The 21,611-nt window shown below is 43.7% G+C and overlaps 1 protein-coding gene across 47 annotated transcripts in view; it reads right to left on the reverse strand.

The window, feature by feature from the left end:
• CLASP2 (cytoplasmic linker associated protein 2) overlaps positions 1–21,611 on the reverse strand; it is a 175,354-nt gene that overhangs the window by 23,219 nt on the left and 130,524 nt on the right. For 12 of the 47 annotated variants that reach the window (XM_029048859.2, XM_029048857.2, XM_029048858.2 and 9 more), the window contains 8 exons: positions 21,202–21,308; positions 19,276–19,299; positions 16,874–17,118; positions 14,337–14,400; positions 11,550–11,552; positions 6,969–7,132; positions 4,654–4,732; positions 4,442–4,492 (listed from right to left, as the gene is read on the reverse strand). In XM_029048859.2, the coding sequence (XP_028904692.1) occupies positions 4,442–4,492; positions 4,654–4,732; positions 6,969–7,132; positions 11,550–11,552; positions 14,337–14,400; positions 16,874–17,118; positions 19,276–19,299; positions 21,202–21,308 (737 nt within the window). The remainder of the gene's footprint in view (positions 1–4,441; positions 4,493–4,653; positions 4,733–6,968; positions 7,133–11,549; positions 11,553–14,336; positions 14,401–16,873; positions 17,119–19,275; positions 19,300–21,201; positions 21,309–21,611) is intronic. The other 35 variants (XM_039915100.1, XM_039915107.1, XM_039915103.1 and 32 more) reach the window with 7 other exon arrangements.

A 21,611-nucleotide genomic window follows, 5' to 3' on the forward strand; every position in this document is an offset into this window, starting at 1 on the left:
CCCAGGAAGCTGATATCCTATAAGTGCATGTTGTACAGGAGAAATGACAGTTCTTCCACTCTCAACTGCATGGAAAAATCCTCTGGACCAGGCAATTTTCCAATAGGCCTGTGGGTGACAAGAGTGATTTTACATGTGTGAGTACACACATATATTCACGGTATTTGAGCGCTCGCTATGTCGTAAACACTCTAAGCACTGGGGTAGATACAAGTTAATTAAGTTGGACAGAGTCCCTGTCCAGTGCAGTCTACATAGGAGGGAGAACAGGAGAACTGAGGCACAGAAAAGTTGACTGATTTGATGAAGGTCACACATCAAGTAGTTGAGAGAACCAGGATTAGAATCCAGGTCCTCAGACTGTCAGTCCCGTGTTCTTTCCACTAGGCCATGCTGCTTCTCATACCACTGAAAGCCGATACAAGAGATTCTATTCTGTATTTTTAAACCCTCTTAACGTTGGACAGTGCTTACAAAATCGGAGCTGCAAGAAGGCACAAAACATCCACGTACCCGTTTTAACCAGTTTGATGGCAAACTGTTAAAAAAGCAACTAAAATCGCATCTTCCAAAAATAAGTCAAATGTTCAGATCACTTCTAAAGTACGGTCTTCTGCCTTTTCCTCCGTAACTTTTCAATGACTGCATGTTGAGGCGGGTTGGATTTTAAGGGCTTTCAGTTTCAAGCATTTTACGCTTTAGATGATTTGGTTTCTAAGTTGTTTGGGTTTTGTCGGTTTGATGTCAGGTCACCTTGCCTCTCAGGGTGACAGCACGACAAAGGACGGATCAAGGACAGCCCAAGATCGAGATCATCCAACACCATGGAAGTTAGAGGAAGAGACCAGAGAAAAATCACACATGCCTTCAGGGAACTCTAAAAGGATTAATTTTTTTTTTTTTTTGGTATTTGTTAAGTGCTTACTATGTGCAGAGCACTGTTCTAAGGGCCGGGGTATACAGGGTAATCAGGTTGTCCCACATGAGGCTCACAGTCTAATCCCCATTTTACAGATGAGGTAACTGAGGCACAGAAAAGTTAAGTGACTTGCCCCAAGTCACACAGCTGACAAGCGGCAGAGCCGGGATTCGAACCCATGACCTTTGACTCCCAAGCCCATGTTCTTTCCACTGAGCCACGCTGCTTCTCAAAAGCACTGTGCGCTTTTGCTACACAAAACATACACTTCTTTTGCACCTAGCACCTGATTCATTATTATTGCATTTGTTAAGTGCTTGCCATGTGTCTAGCACTAGTCTAAGCGCTAGGGTTGAGACAAATTAACCAGATGGGACACAGTCTCTGTCCCATATGGGCTCAAAGTCTAAGTAGAAGGAACAACAGATAGTCGATTCCCATTTTACAGCTGAGGAAACGGAGGCACAGAGAAGTGAAGTGACTTGCCCAAGGTCACGGCAGGCAAGTGGCAGAGTTGGGATTAGAATCCAGGTCCTATTTCATTCACCCCACTGCCCACCTGTCTCTTGACATCAGCAATGTGCCCTGAGTGGTTCAAGCCCTTCCCAGATGAACAAGGACTTCAGAGCCCATTATTATTATTAATACAGTGCTCGCTAAACCCTTACTATGTGCCAAGCACTGTTCTAAGCACTGGGTTAGATACAAGTTAGATTAGACAGAGTCCCTGTTCCACAGACTTTAGCCTCACGTCGAACAAAGTCCTAATGTCCAAAAATACCATTATTATTATGGAGTGGAACTGCCAACTCCAAAGATGGTATTTGTTAAGTCCTGACTGTGCGTCAAGCACTTGTTCTGAGCTATGGGGTAGATACAAAACTAAGGAGGTTGGACACAGTCGCTTGTCCCACATGGGGCTCACGGTCTTAATCCCCATTTTACAGATGAGGTAACCGGGGCAAAGAGAAGTGAAGGGATTTCCCCAGGGTCACACAGAAGACTCCGTTCTGACTCCCAGGCCCATGCGCTAACCCCTGGGTCATGCTGCGACCTGCTTTTCGTAGAGCGCTCTGCACACAGTGAGTGCTCAATAAATGCCACCGATCAAATGGCTATTTTGGGGGAAAAAGAAAAACCAACAAGATACCATCCTAGGCGGTCTAGACAAATGCATCCTTAAAGTGAGGTGAGTTTAAGATTAGCCTATCGTCTCTTGATTAATGAGGAACCTAACATCTGATCTCGAGGCAAATGATAATGTAATCAACTTGTCCAAACAAATAATAATAATAATGTTGGTGTTTGTTAAGCGCTTATGTGCCGAGCACTGCTCTAAGCCCTGGGGTAGACACAAGAGAATCAGGTTGTCCCACGTGGGGCTCCCAGTCTTAATCCCCATTTTACAGATGAGGGAACTGAGGCACAGAGAAGTGAAGTGACTTGCCCACAGTCACACAGCTGACAAGTGGCGGGGCCGGGATGCGAACTCATGACCTCTGACTCCCAAGCCCATGCTCTTTCCACTGAGCCACGCTGCTTCTCTAATAAATAAGCCACCTTCAAGCTACAGAACTCAGGCCCCATTGAGACATTTCTAACTTCCTATTACCATTCTCTCTGAAGCTTAAGATCTGCCTGAGGACCAATTTAAATCCCTGCCCTCCCCAGCAAAATGTAGCAATTCAGTGGATCAATTTGACAGTGATTTCTCACCAACCACAAGATTAAATAAAGTGGTATATTCTCTAAAATGCCGAAGAACTTCCTTTGAAATCTTCATGATCCTAAATTGCCGGAAAAAAGGGGGAAAATGGCTTTGTCCAGAAGACTTATTTTTCCCTCCCAAGGAATTCTTCTCCCTTCATTTGTGCTAGCTATTTTGAAAAAGGAATGTCCCATGTACGTGTCCAGTGGCCAGCAGGGAGCTCTCGTTTTTCAATACCCAAACCACCAAAGAAATAGAGCAAGAGGGAAATCTCCAGAGAAATTTCTTACAGTGTATATGCCCCTATACACAGATAACGGCATTGTTAAGCGCTTACTGTATGCCAGGTAGTGTACTAAGCGCTGGGGTGGACATGAGCAAATCAGGTTGGACACGGTCTCTGTCCCACGTGGGACTCCCGATCTCAATCCCCATTTTACAGATGGGGTGACTGAGGCCCAGAGAAGTGAAGTGACTTGCCCAAGGTCACACAGCAGACAAGTGGCAGAGCTGGGAATGGAACCCATGACCTTCTGACTCCCAGGCCCGTGCTCTACCCACCATGCCTTGCCCAAGATAGCACGGTGCGGGAATTAGGCAATGACTCATCTCTACCAGGTCTGGATTTCCTTCTCGTTTTTTAGTGGCCCCTTTTTCTGGGACCAGAATCCTCTTTTGCGGTTAACGCTCTTTTCCAAACCTGCAGGACACGCTTCATAAAATGAGGAAGCAGGCCATCGCTTGCAACACGGTAATTCTTCGGAGAATGCCATTACCCAACATCAACAAATTAAATCCTCCCGCGGAGCAGTTTTAGGAAACGAACTGTACAGAATTTTCAGCATTCTCGTTTTTCCAAGCCTTCAATGGCCTCATGAAATAAAGTCCTTCTAGAAAGATACTTTTTCACATTCAAGATCACAATGGATAGAAAAACCACAAGGAAACACGTAACAAATCAGTTCCCAGAAAGTAACATAGGGCCCACGGTACAGAAAGCAGAGAACCTTTCGAAAGAAATATGAATGTGATATCTGGCACGATCACATTCAAGAATATTTGCCCTCAGACCGACAGTTTTGGAAGCCTCTTTTGCAGAACAGAGCAGGAAAATACCCAGTTTAAATATGCTTGTTATTTCCCTAATTTGCCTTTAAAATGCATTAAGAAAAACCCTGCCCTTAGGCCTTAGTTGAATTCTTTGTTGAAGAATTCAGGGCTTTTCTTTCCTTTTACTGTGGAAGTTGGGGTGGGGGTTAATCCCTCCTAAAATATCATTTGCTTAGCCTTCCAGATCAGGATTTTGGAAAAGTGTGTGCTCGGAGAGCAGTAGGAAAAAACTTCCTAAATGTTAGGCTCAGTTTAGAAATGCATCCTTTGTCATTGTTAAAATGCCAATGGTTTTGTTTGAAACAAATGAGTGAGCATCAAACCTTTTTAAAAAATTTGAATCAGGTGTTCAAAAAAAGTAATCTTAGGAGCAAAAGGTTGTTGGACTCTCAAACGTTTTTCAGAGTCATTAAATTCAGAAAGCATCGGGAAATCACAAACATAAAATAGGAAAGTAAGACTCAAGAGTGAGTAGGCATACCCAGCTTAGTGTTAAGCAGCCAGATGGTTTGCACTCGGTTACAGTGGGGATGCTAAGACAACCTCCCTCAAGAAATACTTTGACGTTTCACATTTTAATTGAAATATCGGCATGCTTAAGTCTCTTGCAGAGGTTAGTATTCAAATACTGATGCACACAAAAATTATCGGAAATTTCAGAGTTTTATACAGGGGGTTATAAAAAAAAAATGCAAACAAAAAACCTTGGAGCTCCAAAAAGAGCGAAGTTGGTCCTGCAGTGCTGGCTTGGCTGTCTGAAAGTTTATAAAAAACAAAATCCACTAATTGAAAAATCTTTTTAAACTGCAAATCCAAATATCACCCTCTTTACCAGTGAACGCTTCAAAATCCCCACGTCCAAAAGATCAATTCATCTGCACCGGTTTATTAAGCAGAAGCAGCTTTGAGTCTTTACCTTCAAACTTGGCGTCTGGGTCTGATCGACAGTAAATCGCATTAGAATATTGAACTGAAGGTCGTTTGGGAAGGACTCTCTGAAAAACACCCAGAAAAATCAAACACTCGTGTTAATGTACAGTCACGGACCTCTTGCCTGCATTTCATACACGGATGTGTTTTCAAAATGGAAAAAGAATCCTCCTCTTATACAATCGAAACGGACGCTAAAGGGTACACTTCCACAATTGCATTTCATATTCAAAATAATTACCTTGGAATTGGAAAATCGGGCAGCTGTGGGGAAGGAAGCAGACTAGCCTGGTGGAAACAGCATCAGACTGGGAGTCGTAATCCAAGTTCTAATCCCGGCTCCACCACTTGCCTACTGTGATACCTTGGGTGAGTCACTTAACTCCTGTGCTTGTTTCCTCAACTATAAATGGGGATTTAATACCTGTTCTTCCTACCTAGACTGTGAGCCCCTCGTGGGAGAAGGACTGTGCCTGATCCGATTAACCTGTATCTACCCCAGCATTTAGAACGGAGCTTGACACAAAGTAAGCATTTAAGACAAGCCATCGCGATCATCATTAGCATTATTGACTTGACCCATATGCATCCACTAATTCAAAGTTATTTTCAGCATTTTTAAGGCATCGCCACACCAAGTAAATCCGGGCTGTCAATTTCCCTCTCCGATAATACTTGGTTTTTGCAAAGCTCTTCAGCATCGTCGCCTTTTATCAGTATTGCTGTGAGATATGAATAGTAGGTATTAATATCCTCACATGGAAAGAAAGTTTGCCCTGAGACTCGGTGAGCATTCATGTGCTCCTAAGGGGGCAATGGGAAGAGGATACAATTATTCTTAGAGTTCTTGGGAAGTAAGGTGCAATTCTTAGGAAATATTTGTAGATATGGAAAAAAATGTGGAATGCTTACAGATGATTAGCTGATATGCTTCCTTCTTAGGGTGCTAGATTACTCTTCCCTACAACATATTAATCAATCGAACCCAACAGCATGGCCTAGGGGAAAGAACCCGGGAGTCGGAGGACCTGGGTTCTAATTTCGGTTCTGCCGCTTGCCCGCTGTGTGATCTTGGGCAAGTCACTTAACTCCTCTGTGCCTCGGTCTCCTCAACTATAAAACAGAGCTTCCATACCCATTCTCCCCCCTGTTCTTAATACAGAATTTAAGCACTTACTCTGTGCCAAGCAGAGTGCTTAGCTCCAGGGTAGATACAAGATCACCAGGTTGAAGAGTGCCCTCCTACTTTAGACTGAGCCCCACGGAGGACCGGGACTGTGCCTGGCCTGATTACCTGCCTCTCCCCCGGCGCTTAATATAGTGCTCGGCACACAATATGCATTTAGCATGTAACCCAAATCTGGTAACTGTTATTTCACACAGATGTTCATTGATCTCTTTGGATTCTGACCCCCAGGGACGGGGGGCAGGGGCAAGAGGAAGGAGGAGTCGTGGAGTTGGGAGTGAGCAACGATTGAGTCTGGAATTATCTGGAGTCCGTCCTTTCAGGGATTCTCCTAACCAAGGGAAAGGTTTGTTGCCTCTGAACAGCTATGGAAAGCTCTGGAGGGTGCCAGCACAAGATTTCATTGTCTAATTGAAAAAGATGGGGGGAGAAGAGGGAGCAGGAAGCTCTTTGCCCCTATATACCCTTGGCTGACTCAGAAGAAAAAAAAATGAGCACACTTTTTAAGTAAAGATATTGACACAAAAGTTTAAAGACTAGGTATTATTATTATTGCTAGTACTAATTAAAATTTGTAAAGTGCATACTATTTACCAACCACTGGACTAAGCACCGGGATAGATCGAAGATAATCGGGTCAGACGGTTCCTGTCTCACAAGGGAGCTCACGCAAAAGCATGTATTCATTCATTCAGTCATATTTGAGCAGTTATTGCGTCACAGCACTGTATTAAATGCTTGGGAGAGTACAATATAGCAATGAACAGTCCCATTCCCTGCCCAGAACAAGCCCGTTGTGATACTGCATAAGCGCTTAGTACGGGTGCGCTGCACCTAGCAAGCGCTCGATAAATATCACTGATTGAGTGACTGATTGTGGGTAGGGAACACGTCTACCAACTGTGCCATTCTCTACTCTCCAAACGTTTAGTATAGTGCTCTACATACAGTCAGTGTTAATCATGGTGGACTGACTGACTTGAGAAAATTCTGCTAATAATGAACAGGATACCTTTTGTCCACAATTAGTTTTGGGGGGGAGCCAGCGTTCATTTTGTCCCGCATACTCTGCTGTCCCCTATACTATGCGCACTTCATGTCTACGAAAAGTTTACCTTGTAATATCGAGGGCTTTTTGAACTTTGGCCTGCACAGATCCAAGCAAATCGGCCCCCATTTTCTTCAGCAGCTGCGTCAGCAGTACGAACAGCCAATCTTGTAGATCCTCTTTATGCACTTGGATAAAGTCCACCAGAGTTTCTAAAAACATACTGAACACCTAGAAATGGGAGAAATGGAGGAAGAGGGGTCGGGTTGGAGGAGGGAGGGAGAGGAGAGGAGAGGAAGAGGAGGAAACATTGACTTCTGTGCTTAACTTAAAAAAGGAAGAAGAAAGGAAATAAAGGAATCAGAGAGGCAGACTGAGGCAGTGACTGGCAGCCAAGCAGGAAAGCGATCGGTCTGGCTTTGCGTTGGATTCTGTGATACAAGAGTACATCTGAAACGTTATCCAACGTCTGCGGAGTTCGACAATTAGCTATTCCATGCAGTGTCACTGCGTAAAGAAATGCTTGCTGAGATGGCTGGCATACCTAACTTTTCAAATGAAGCAAGAGCTTAGCTTTCGACTGTGCTTTCGACCCAACTCGCTTGAATTTACCTCCGTGCGAAATTTATGGGATGGAGCAAAAGTGGTTTGATTTCTTGGGGATTTGGGGCCAATCGATAAATCTGAGATATTTTTCATCTAGCTTCTATGGTGAAACTGTAGAAACCTTCAGGAAATTATTTTAAGATCTATTTCCACCACTAGTTCCTGGAGTGTAAGGATAGCAAATGCCTATTATACTGTAGACTACAGTCTCTAGACTGTAAACTCGTCAAGGGCTGGGAACATTTTGGCTAATTCTGATGTTCTGGACTCCCCAAACACATAGTAAGTGCTCAGTAAGTATCATTGATTGATTGACACTGAATGCTCCCAAGTGCTCAGTACTTAGCTTGCAGTACGAGCTTGCAGTCTCACTGGAAGAAGGGAATGTATCTGTTTATTGTCATATTATACTCTAAACCAAGCGCTTAGCGCAGTGAACTGTACACAGTAAGCTCTCAAATATGATCGACTGACTGACCCTAAGTGCTCAATAAATGTCACCGACTGAGGAAACACTGCAGGGGAGATGTGTCTCACCAATTTTAGATTTCCCACAATGAATTTCGATGGGAAAGGTTATTTTATATGCTATTTTATAAAGAGACCTAAATTAGGTATCTATAAAAATGGAAAATGCTTCCGCTAAATTGCATATAGGTCTTACCACAAGTTGGCACCAATTCCAGGGCCCTACTCTATAGCCAATAAATTGGATTCTCTCCCAAGGCATGCTTGAATATGTTCTTTCTAACAGAATTCTCTTAAAGGAATTAGGAAATGTTCTTCTCACAACCCACGTCTGAGGTAATGTTGCAGAATGACAGGCACGGAGGTGAAGAAGATATGCGCTCATGTGATTATCTGATTTACAGCAATAATCTGAGGATGCCCGAGATTACCTTTAATGGAGAGTTTAGCACCAGAGTGATAACACTGGCCAAAGACGACAGGGTAAAGGTGGACAGAGAACCAACCTCAAAATGTGCTCCACTGACATTAGTGACTGAGACTTGCTCCTCTAGACTGTGAGCTCGTTGTGGGCAGGGGATGTGTCTGTTGGTATGCGGTACTCTCCCAAGCGCTCAGTACAGTGCTTTGCACACAGTAAGCACTCAATAAATAATTACCGGTGTGCTCAAGACCGGTAATCATGTTTTAGCCTCTCCAAGCATCTGGAAGTGACAGGACTGAGGCTCAACCACCATTTAATGGGAGATTCCATCATCCCCAGAGATTAAGTTTTACTTTAGGATTACTTATTGCTATTAATGTCTGTCTGTCACCCTCTACACTGTCAAGTCCTTGTAAAATCCAGGAAAAATGTCTGCTCTGTTGTTTTGTACTCTCCCAAGCTCATATAATATTCGGCAAAAAGTAAGCGCTCAATAAATACCACTGATGGACTGATTGTCGGTTCCTCAGGAGCAAATCCACCAACTCTTTAGGAGAACTGAGGGTACTGTATTTATGCCTCTCAAGGGGCAGGTCTGCTTCTCTCCAAAATTTCAGGCGGATCCAGAATTCTATTTTGCTGATTGCCGAACCAGCGTCTTCAATTAAAAAACCCTAATTTAGATTCACTTTGATTGTCCAAATGGTCATCTGATGACAAAGGGAAAACAATCTCCTCATTGTATTATGTAAACAAATGAGGCTTTTTTTTAAAAAAATGTTGACAAGACTCAACAAAAAGGTATGATATTTGCTCTGGGAGAACTAAGCGGCAGATCAACAAATAAAGGGAAACATCTAATGGGTATACAAAGTGCACCTCCATCTAGGAGTGGGTGTCAGGGGCAGGGGGAGTTTTAAATACTTTTCAGGCCGAAACACAATACGGTTAGATTTCAATTTAGTCTTGGTTCCCGTAAAATCGGCCCACATCCTTTTTCTTTTCAACCTCCTCAGTGGTCCAGGTCTTCAGTTTTCCCATTTGGACACTGTGCAGAATTAGTTTTCCCGAGTAACACGGGAGAAATTGCAACCTCTGTTTCTCCAAGGGCTTTTTGGGCCTGAACACAAAGTTCGTACTCTCAGCTCCTAACTGATCGGAGTAGGGAGCGTGGTACGTAGATAAAATCCAATCAATCACACCCTACTTTTCTACCCAGAAGATAGGGTAAAAAATACCCCTCTTATAAGTGTCACCGAGTCTTTAAACGTATCCCGGGTTTTCCCTCAAGATACACTAGTGGGAGAAATGAACTCAGCTCGAATGAGTTATATGAGTTCACTAATATAAAAGTGTAAGTTGCTTATAATTTAGGGCACACATTCTGAGTCAACTGGCATTCTCCTGGAACTCCCTTACCACTGAAGCCGGCTTTAATGAATGTCACATGATAAAATAACTACATTAAAATGATAATTACTTTGCTTTGCAATTTTCTGGTAACCCTAGAGGAAGCAAAGGGGAGCTTCCTTTCGAAGCTCAATGTGTTCTACCTTTTTCAGTGAGACAAGATTAACTGAAGATTGCAATTATTATCCTTTCATCCGTTCCTAATCGGAGGAGACGACTAAAACTGGAAAGTCTGATATATTCCCATGAGCTGCTTTGGAAAGCAGCAATGTGATCGATTTAAAGTTCTAGGACAAAGCCCAAATAATTAGAAACACCATGTCTTCGGGGCTTTTACTGACGAGCAAGGAGCTGAGAAACCAAAGGCTCAGAGACCAAGTTTTTCTATCCTCCCTCCTAACAGAAATTGCATTCTCTAGCCTTCCCCGCATCAGCCGGGATGCGGTGGGGACTCAATCAGTGGGTCATAAAGGGTTTCTTAGGGCCTGGAATCAATGCAAATAATGCTTGAAATGAGAAATTACAAGGCTGGGTAGATATCCCAACAGATTATTCTAACCGCCATCTCCTGGCATGTTAAAAGGGCTAGCTCACTAACTTCTACAGACATTTATGTAAATGGGTACATGTCTTAAATATCCAAAGGGCTTCTCAAAATGTGTGAGGACGTTGGGCACACTAAAAACAAAGTCTGCCTTTTCTTTTCCCATTACGGAAGATTAAATTGCATTAAACTTAATTGCTGGTTTTCCCTGCCTCGTTTTCAATTTTAAAAAGTACGAGTTTTACATGTTAATGTAACCTTAAGGTTGAAATTTTTCCCGCTTAAGCTAAGCAAATTCAACACTGTGGCTCACTGAGAACAAATGGAACACACTGAGTGGTGTGCAGAAGGATGGACACATAAGGAGATGACTGACAATTATTTCAAGAACCACTTGGCTGAGATTTCCAATGGGAAAAAATTTAATTTTACAATTTGCTGATTTAAAATTCCAAATAAAATCTTAACGACCAGAGTTCTATAATGGGGCACTACAAACAAAGGTCGACTGCAACTGAGGCTCTTTTCCCCTCACACCATTCCTTCTCTCTTTCCCTGAGCATCTAAATGGTATTTAAGTGCTCACTATGTGCCGGGCACTGTTCTAAGCACTGGGGTAGATACAAAATACTCAGATCAGACACAGTCCCTGTCCCACGTGGGGTTCACCATTTTAATCCCCATTTTACAGATGAGGTAACAGGCACAGAGAATTAAAGTGACTTGCCCAAGGTCACATAGCAGACAAGTGGTGGAGCTGGGACAAGAACCCAGGTCCTTCCGACTTCCAGGCCCGGGGTCTATCCACTGGGCATTGCTGCTTCTTGCCACTTCCCCTCCGACTCAATACTGTAAGCTCATTTTAGACCTGATGTCGGAAACAATGTCATTACTTAACACATTTTAAACAATCAATAAACATTTTTATTGACTGATTTCCTCCTATTACATTTTAGGTGTACCAGCCATCAAATATAGGAAAGTACATAACCAAAGGAGGTGAGTTAGTTAGTAGATTAAAAAGCACATCTCCAAACAGAACCACATAGTTTGCGTAATTGGATATAGCATTTTATGAACTGCCAAAGGTCTGACACTGCATGAACTCTTTGGGAGAGAAAAAAAATAGAGAAAAAGGATTAATTTGACAATCATGCAATAAGGTTAAGCTTCCAACAAATATTGAACCAACTTACTCTCTACAGAGAGTTCCAACACAGGGGACAGCATGCAAAAGGAAAAAAAGAAGAAAAAAAAAGAAAAAAGAAGAAACACACAAATTAGTCGCCATCAATGTAACTTTCCTAAAGGGAAGAAAAAACACACTTAGAAAACAAAAGACAAATACAGTTTTCTGAAACTTTTACAATAAGCTTAAAATAGGTTTTGCTATCAGGGTTCCATAAATGGCATGGGAGGAAAGTATGTAATTTTCCTGTTTTCTCCCCTTGGTAACAAAAGCTTCAAAAACATCCCACTCCCTGACCCCACCCTGTGGCCTTGATTCCTGGAAAAAGCCCTATCCTACACTTCTTTTCTCAATAGCGTTCGTATTTAGTAACGAATGCTCCGGAACACGACGAGAAGCTATTTTTAAGAACACAGCGTCTTTACATTTTTAAACACTGGCAAGCACGTACCCTGCCCACAGTGAACTTACAGTCTAGAGGGAGAGACAGACAGTATTATAAGTGAATAAATTACAGATATGTACATGAGTGCTGTGGGGTTGAGGGAAAGGCGAAGAAAGGGTGAGAAACTAAGTGCGAGGGCGATGCAGAAAGGCGAGAGAGATGAGGAAAAGAGGGCCTAGAAGGGGAAGGACTCTCAAAGGCCAAAGGTTTAAAAGGTAGGGAGAGTGACTGCGTGTCGGTTATGAAGAGGGAGGGTGTTCCAGGCCAGAGGCAGGTCGTGGTCGAGGGGTCGGCAGAGCGATAGATGAGCTTGAGATAGACTGAGAAGGTTGGCATTAGAGGAGCGAAGTGCGTGGGCTGGGTTGTCGCAGGAGAGTAACGAGGTGAGGTAGGAGGGGGCAGGGTGATCGAGTGCTTTGAAGTCTACGGTGAGGAGTTTCCGTTTGATGCGGATGTGGACGGTCAACGACTTGAGGTTTTTGAGGAGTGGGGAAACAGACCGAACGGTTTTGCAGAAAAATGACCCCGGAATCCGAGTGAAGTGTGGACTGGAGTGGGGAGAGACAGGAGGCGGGGAAGGTCAGGGAGGAGGCTGATGCAGTAATCAAGGCGGATAGGATAAGTGTTGGATTAACTGGCTAGCGGTTTGGATGGAGCGGAAAGGGCAGATTTTAGCGATGTGGTGAAGGTTGAACTGACAGGATTTGGTGAGAGGCTAAATGAGCTCTGTGAAACCAGAAAGCAGCTGGGCACATCCTTCCATTAAGGACAGGCACCACTAGACATGGAGTTCAAATGGGAAACTCCTCAAGCTATCGCAAGGGAAGTGAAACATGACATGACGATGATGTGGGAGGAAGAAATGAAACAATAAACAAGCCTCGGGTTGCAGGGCGGAAGAACTTCACTTCCAGGTTAAACTTCCATCAAGCCCTAAACGAGAGTCCTAAACCTCTTCTCCTTCCCTGAGAGTTTGGAGAGATGGGAATTGGGGCCGTCCCAATCCCAATCCTCAATTTTACATATCCATCCCATCTTAACGATGACTCCTTCCCAATAACCCACTTGCTTGTACGATCTTACTCGACTCAAGACCCCAATTTGGCATCTTGGGTTCTCATTAAACCATCAATCCTCTAGCGCACTCACAATTGAATTAATTCTGAGTGCAGTAATCATTGCAAAATGAATGACTCCAGCTCTAAGTGAAATAAACATTTCAGGCTGAGTTTCAATAAAAAACAGTGATATAAAACGCTATTTTTATAGACCAGTCCTCTAAATCCCCAAATTCAAATTGATCTTTGGACTTTGTTTAACCAAAAAGATACTGAAAAAAAGTTTAAAACAGGAATGTCATTTTATAAATTCCTATTCGATTGACTGCAGGCAATGATCCTTGGGTATAATATTTTAACTTATTTCCTGCAAGGTGTAAATGTGACTCTTGGAAGTGGTTTATACAGTAAGTCATGGAGGAAGGAGAAGAGCAAGAGAAAAAAGAAAACTATTCACAAATAATGAAATGTAAACTGGGCAGTGAAATGTTAGCATATTTCTATTTGTGACATTTTCCCCCACCCCACGGCTTTTCCCCAATTCTGTGTTTACAACTCACTAGGTCATTTGCTCTTTGTATAATTTCCTGGAAAAACAAAGGTGACAGATTCAAAAGAGCCAAACAAGTGTAAAGAAAACAAATAAATGACTTTAGAGGACTTAGCTATAACATTGTTGAACAAAATTCAGGATTAACCTGTAAAAGGTGTCACAACCAAAGTCTACTTAAGCACTTAGAGTTCTGGGCAAAATATTCCTCCCAAACTAAGAATCAAATTATTCTTGACAATAAATTTACAATAAATTCAAGTCATCTTCCTACAATTTATGTTAGCCTATCACACACCGGTCAAGATGTTGTGCTACTCTTCTGACTTTATTCTCCAGAAATACCAAAGAAAAATAGCACAAACAACAAAGTGATGTGCCAGAAAGGTAGATTTTTGGTAAAATTTGGCACAACTATTTTCCTTCAGAGTTAAACAGATTTTTCAACTATACCCACTTAACAGAAAAAAACTGTTTTCTTCACTGCATCATTAAAAAATGCAATTGTGATACCCCTACATCTTACAAAATTGTGAAATAATTTATCACAAACACATATATGCCTGAAAATTTCAAAAGAGACAAATAAGGGGCAATTACTTTATTATCTAGTTCCGCTGTCAAGTGATTGAACAAAATGACACATAGTTGATTTTACTATTACTGCAGCGAGTAAAAGAAACTTCATTTATATAAGTATTAACAGGCTACCTTAAATGGCCTTGGAATATCAGAACATACCTTACTGTGAGGGTCGGCAAACATCCTTGTGAAAATTTCACATAATCTTTTCAATTCGACACGACTGTTAAAATGACAAAGGAGCTAATTAGTAAACAACTTCTTGCTAGGATGTGGGGTCATCTGAAACTGGACATTTTTTTTTAGGTCCAAAAAGCATAATGAAGAGTTTTAAATGCTGCTCTTATTTAACCCAGTAAATATCAGTAATGTATCGGACTGATCCATACACAAGCATAACGAGTACATAAACAGAATTAGAAATAAAACATGGCTAACACTGTAAAAACTAGAATTAAGCTTATGAAAATGTATCAAAAGATTCCCTTACAAAATTTTTCCTTTAATTCCTGATACCTCCCTTTCACAATACCGTTACTTCTCCTTATAATGAACAGTCTCAGTTTTCCTTCGTTTCTACTCTCAATTCTAAGCACCCGTTTGAATACCAGATGATTTCTAAATGACCAATATGGCCCTTGAGGCCAGAAATAAAGACCGATGTGTTATCAAACTCAAAGTGCCCCCTCACCTCGCTCTTTTTTTTTTTTTTTATCGTCCAATGATTTCAGTTTAATTTTTTCTAACCGATTCTATGCTCTCTGCGCCTATGCTTCCCCTTTGAAAGAATACAGTTATACTTTTGTGTAGTCAATTACCGACTCCTAAGGACAAAAACCTTTTCCGAGCGATTAAAATTGTTTTTCCGGTAGATAAACTTTGATGGAGGGGAGGTAGTTATAACCCCCTTTTATTGGAAAATGTAGCAAACTTCTTTCGGGAGTTTCTAAAGCACAATCTCTCAGTAACCAGAAGGATGGGGCCGGGGGGGAGAGAGGGATTTACCAAGTTTCCCCGCCTAACTGGCCCATGGTTTTGCAAAATCTTTGCACCCCAAAAACATGGCAGAGCTTACCGGGCAGGGAATTAAGTATAGCAGTTAGGGGAGCCGAGGAAAAGAGAGAAGAAAAATGGGGAGGAAAGTGAGAGGAAGGAAGAGGATGGAAAGAGGGGACCTGAGATTGCACCTCTTATTTCTATTGTCCTCTCCCCAGTGGTGCAGGTGATGAGCTATGGTGACCACTCCACACTCCCTTCTCCTCTTCCTCTCCCAAAAAGCTCCCTTTTCTGAGCCGAAATGTCACGTCTCTGTAGCTACTTTTTCCGCACCCCGAGCCATCTCACATTTCACGCACATTTCAAAGAGATTCCCCGAGATGTGAGCGTGTAATGGTCCTCAGCTTTATCTCATCCTGACCCCTCTCTCCTTCCTACCCTCCGCGTGCTGATGCCAATGATTACAAAAGCAAGGTTTTATTTTATTTGTCCCTCAAAAATCGGAGGGGAGCTGTGGAGACAATTACGTGTATAAGCAGGGGAAATGTAGTTGAGAGATTCAAAGGAAGCAACTCCCAAATCTGTGGAGCGTTTGTGGTCATGATAACCGTTCAGGTTACAGAAGCAACGTGGCCCATTGCATGGAGCGCGGGGCTGGGAGTCAGAAGGACCTGGGTTCTAATCCCAGCTCTGCCACTTGTCTGCTGGGTGACCTTGGGCAAGTCATTTCTCTTTCTCTTTGCCTCAGTTTCCTCATCTGTAAAATAGAGATTAAGACTGTGAGCCCCATGTGGGACAGGGACTGTGTCCAACCTGATTAACTTGTGCCTACCTCAGCGCTTAGTACAGTGCCAGGCACATAGTAAGCACTTAAATACCATAATAATAATAATAATAATAATATAGTCATTATTATTATTGTTGTTGCTGTTGTGAATGGAGTGCCTCCTCTTCTTGATAAGCACCACACCCTTCAAAGTGGTTGAAAATTCCTCTCTGAGCAAAATGTGTGTATAATTGCACGCGGGGCTAAACAAGGAAGGTTGAGACTTGGGTGTTTAGTCCTTTGACCCTGAATAATTCAATGAAAAGTAGTCCTGATCTAAAATTAAATCAATGTCATTAGGCATATAAAAATGTTCTTCAAAGATTCCTGTTATCCTAAAATCTAGAAGGAGCTGTGCATTAGTATAAAAATGTTCTACAAAGATTCCTATTATCCCAAGAACTAGAAGGAGCCACGGATTATGCTGAAGATTGTCCAAAGAAATCATGAAGGGGCACCCGGTATGCAAAAAGCAAATGAGGATTCTATCGTGATGGCCTGGCATTAAAGGGAGACTCTCTCTTCAAAATTTAGATAATAATAATCATGACGGTATTTGTTAAACGCTCACTATGTGCCAAGAACTGTTCTAAGCCTTGGGGTAGATACAAGGTAATCAGGTTGTCCCACGTGGGACTCACAGTCTTAATCCCCATTTTACAGATGGGGTAACTGGGGCCCAGAGAAGTGGAGCGACTTGCCCAAAGTCACACAGCCGACAAGTGCCCGGGGTGCGCTCGCAGAGATAAATTTCACCGAGCCGCACTGGGAGTTCAACTGGCACCCAAGCCGAGTCGTCGGCCGAGACCCGCGAGACCGTCGGAGCGAACCCGTGTGCGAAAAAACGGCCCCTGGAGAAAGGGCCTTCTCTCACCTTAACGTCCTCTGGTTTTTCAATAAACTCTGTAGGCCCAGTAGGCCTTCTTTCCTCTCTGACCAGTTGGAACTGGCACAGCGATTGAGGACTTCCGCCACGTCTTCCGTCTGGCGCATGTACGTGGGGATGCTGCCGTTGCGGGAGCTGTAGGAGCGCTCCGAACAGGCGCTGGAGGCGTCGCTGTTGGCGTCGTCGTCCGAATACATCCCGTACGACTCGTACCTTCTTCGGGCAGGCTTTTTCTGCGTTACGCAAAGAATCTTAGGTTTGAGACGGGTTAAGACGCAGTGAGGTATGATTTCAGCGCGAGATAATCAAGTTGGACAGTGGCAATTTTTTTTTTTCTTCTAGAAATACTAAAATATCAGTTAGTTTTAAAAGTTAGTAGATTAAGGGAAGGAAGCACAATTTCCTAACAAAGGCGGGAGGTGGCAGCAGAATGGGGAATGGAGGCCCAGGAACGTAGGAGAGTGAGAGACTGAGGGGATTTTCCTTTTCCTTTCACCTGGAAGGCTAAAGAAGAACTTGAGAGAAGCAGCGTGGCCTAGTGGCTAGAGCAAGAGCCTGGGAGTCAGAAGGACCTGGGTTCTAATCCCGGCTCTGCCAATTGTGTGCTGTGGGACCTCACGCTCGACACTTCACTGTGCCTCAGTTTCCTCACCTGTCAAAAGGGGAATAAAGACTGTGAGCCCCAATGGGGGGCAGGGAATGTGTCCAACCCGGTAGGTCTCTATCTACCCCAGCGCTTAGTACAGTGCCTGGCACATAGTAAGCGCGTAACAATTACCATAAACAAAAAAAGAACTGTCGATGTTCAGATAAAGAAAGGAAGCAGTAGACAGAGCTTAAATAGGGGGAGTTGACCGGCTGTACTCCTTCGGGTGGGTTGAACAAAACGGGAAAAAAAAATCCCGTTTTATTCTTTGTCTTCTTCTTCCTCGGTCCTCTGCCTCCCTTCCCCATTCTTTGGTTCTCCGGTTCTGTCTACTCCAGGGACTATCCTATTTTAGATATCTCCTCCTTTGGCTTTTCTCCTTCCAGGTTCCCAGCCTTCAACAGTGGGAACGACATACGATACAGTTCTCTGGGCCCGGTGCAGTGTCCTGCCCACAGTGAGCGCTCACGACATTCCACCCATTGATGGACCGCCTTCTCTGGAGGCCAGGGCCAGTTTATACGCCGGTGGTAAACGAATCAGACTCCAACACGGCACGTGTGAAACGCTTCCGTTCTACGCCAGGCGTAGCAGCCGTTCGAAGGAGGGAAGAATCGAGCTCATTATCCTCAAGTCTACTGAGGTGCTCTTGGCATCTCTACCACTCAACATCTACTTCATTCAAATTTAAAAAGAATTTTTTTTACATTGAAAACATCTCAAGTTCGATGCATCAGGCACGTCTAAAATAGTCTAGTAATGCTCATTACAGCAACAGAGAAGCAGCGGCATCAATTACTCCTCCCAATTGTGGAAAAAAAATAAAATGAGGAAGGTTAAGGCCCAAATAAACCAACTTCGGCTTGAGCTACACTGGGGATAAGTTGGACAAAATCAATCGTATTTACCTAACGCTTACCGTGTGCAGAAAAGCGTGCTAAGCGCTTGGAGGAGTAAAATATACGAATAGTAACGGCATAAGAACATAAGACATAAAACTGCTAGCTTCTTGGCTAGCAGGGTGATAAAATACCGGAATGGGCTATCATGGGATTCTGACAGTCTTGATTTTCAGAGCTCTTTTTTTTTACAAACCATAGCTCTCCACCTAACATTCTCCCGCCCTAAAGCAAGAGATCAGACCAGGTAATCTCTCCGGGTCCCTGTGACTTCAAAAATCAAAAGTCCTCTCTGCTGCAGGGGAGGATTGTATTCCGCTTTATTTGCAGATCTGATGGGGAAGAGGATCATTCTACAGGGGAAGACTAATAATACAGGATATTACAACTGTACATGCTGAAGCGCATATCAAACAATTTGGCCTCAGCAACAGATTATGACTAGGACGATAAAATTTCAAAATCGCCACTGCTTTACACAGTAAACGTTTTGCTGAGTCACATTGTTTTAACAGATGTTTCAATTCAAAGCCTTTTCGAGGAATTAAATTTCAAAATGTCCCCAAACTCGAGAGCCAAAACCATGTCGTCTTCTTCTACTGTACGTCCCAAACACCCAGGACAGTGCTGTGCACACAATAGATGCTCCACAAATATTAACGAGAATGCTGTTATCCCATGATAACCTAACACGCGTTATCATCATCGGCAACTCAAATTCAGAGCCGTGCATTCCTCTTATTCTCTTCTCCAATAAGAGTTATTCTCTAATCCGACACTGGCTGAAGCACATTTTAAAAACCGTTAAAGAATTAAAAGATGGCAGAAAACAGTGATTTCTATACCTTAGTCCGTATGTCTCCTAAGAGCTGAGAGCAGTAAATTATTAGAGAGAAAAATTGAGAATAGTGAGGACCATTTGCCAAACAGTAAAAAGAAGGTGGCACTGAAATGTTGACCGTGAGCTGAAATCCCAAGCTTAAAAATCCTATATATAAACACAGGTTCGGCAGCATCGATAATAGTCAATTCCCTTCTGGTCAAAAGGGAAACCTCTAAGACGAGATCAGAAAATGGCGACTTGGGTGGCTATAATTGACAGGAAGGGACAGGCGGACCTCAACCCATCAAACCACAGCCTCGTGGACCGATGAAAGGGACTCTTCTCCTCCTCCTAAACTCCACATGATCCCCTCCTTGGGACCGACAGACAGGGAGCCAGTCACCGGCCCACAGGGAGGCAAAACAACCCAAGTATTCTTGCCAGCTGAGTCTGAAGCCCCGGAGAGATGTTCCCAGAGGCGGCAGCCGGGAAGGGCAGAGAATTTTCCACACTGGGAAGTAGCCGAATCAAATGATCGAGTGGGTGACTACCCTCTACTAACTCCACCACCTTGAAATCGCAAAAAGATTTTGAGATTTCAGAGCTCTTTGTTCATTTTGGTGGAAAATAAAATGGATGGTAAGGCTTTGGGAGGATTGGCTATTATCCAAATCGCAGCTGGACGTCCTCAAAGAGATGGGGGCGCACAGCTGTTTCTACAACATTTCACCAGATATCTGGTCACTGGGCCTAGCCGAACAAATGAAAGGCGAGTCAAATAGAAAGGAGCTGATCATTTCTTTGGAAAATTAAATCTCCCAAATGACTGATTTTTTTTTTTTTTTTTTTAAGTACGTAAAGAATTTACACGACCAAAATGATCCGCCACCCCGAGATGGGTGAAAACGGTGATTTAGCATGAGTCTGGGTCTGGGTGAAATTACTACAAAAATAAGATATTGCAAGAGACTGTGAGAACTTTCCAAATGCATAGGGTTAAAATCTGAACACGCTCAACACCAAAGGCTTTCTTTCATCCTAAGATTACACCTAATCACATTAAGCGTCGACTTCCTCTGCACACTGACCTCTTTGTATTAAATCTTCCATGGTAACTTCAGAAAACAGAAGGACCACAACAGGATGGTTGGGCGGGGAGGGACTGTTGTGTGTGGGTTTTTTTGTGTTTTCTTTAGCCATTCATCTTCCCTTTGGATCGCTGAGGCAGCGGCCAAACTGCTCAGGCTGACCCTGGACTCGGCCAGATGTCCCTCCTGCCCGGGCAGAGTGAGGGGACTTGAGGGCAGCGTCTAACTTCCCTCTTGGTCCAGTGGCCTTGGAAAGAGGAAGGGTTTTCCGTATATCGGGCTTTATAATGGAAGTACAGGGTCAGTCTGACCTGCGGCTCAAGACATTCCCGGCACTGATTAAAGTGCTGCCGTTCTGGGGACAGGGCTTGGGGCTAAGAGGAGGGGAGCCCCCACTGAATGCACTCTACTCTGCGCGGAATCACTTCCCAGGGCAGCCCTGCAGCCACGACCCCCTCAAAGTTGTGGTCGGCGGCTCTGGGCCGCTACGGTCAACGCGGCCCAAAGTTGTGGGGAGAAGGGAGTGGTAGCTGCCATCTATGAGGAGAAGAGAGCCCCCAGCCCCCTCACTTCTGGGCTTCCCCTCCCCACCAGGCCCTTCCCTCCAATTCCCTCTTTTCCCATCTTTCCCTCCCACCCTCTCCCCCTTTCCCATCCGGAATGACGACCACGTGGTCCCACAACACAATGTCGTCATTAATCTACTAGGGGGCACGGAATGGCATACCCATGTTGTGTGAGGGCCATAAGACCATATGGTTCTTTGAGCATTAACTGCTCAGGTTCCACTGGGTCTGGCTCTTCTGAAGAAAAGGCCGACGCCCCCAGGCCTGGGATAAACGGGGTACGGGAAATCATACCAATGCATCTGCTACTGCTTCTTCCACGTCCGATCCCGTATTGAGGACTCGCATAGCGCTGACTGACGACGACAGTCTGCTGGACTGGCCGATCCCGTAGCCGGAACCTAACACAAAAGAACGAGAAAAACGGCTGCCCGTCAATCTACAGTGCGATACAACTGGTGCTCGAGGTTTGGGACTCTTGAATTAGTTGGGGGGCAGGGGAGGAAGGAAAAACCCAACGGAGTAAATCTTTGTAGAGCAATGAACCATTTAAGAAGTTTACTTTCTGGTGAAACGAAAAGCTCCAAGGGGAGCTGAGAGCTGAGAGCACCAAGCAAAGCCATCAGCTCTGCTAGAGCACTTATTTTCGCTACCTGATTTGGATAAGATACAAGAGGAGGATTAGAGGATGTTCTCCCCACAGC

The sequence above is a fragment of the Ornithorhynchus anatinus genome, chromosome 21 (assembly GCF_004115215.2).
Source record: "Ornithorhynchus anatinus isolate Pmale09 chromosome 21, mOrnAna1.pri.v4, whole genome shotgun sequence".
NCBI lineage: Eukaryota > Metazoa > Chordata > Mammalia > Monotremata > Ornithorhynchidae > Ornithorhynchus > Ornithorhynchus anatinus.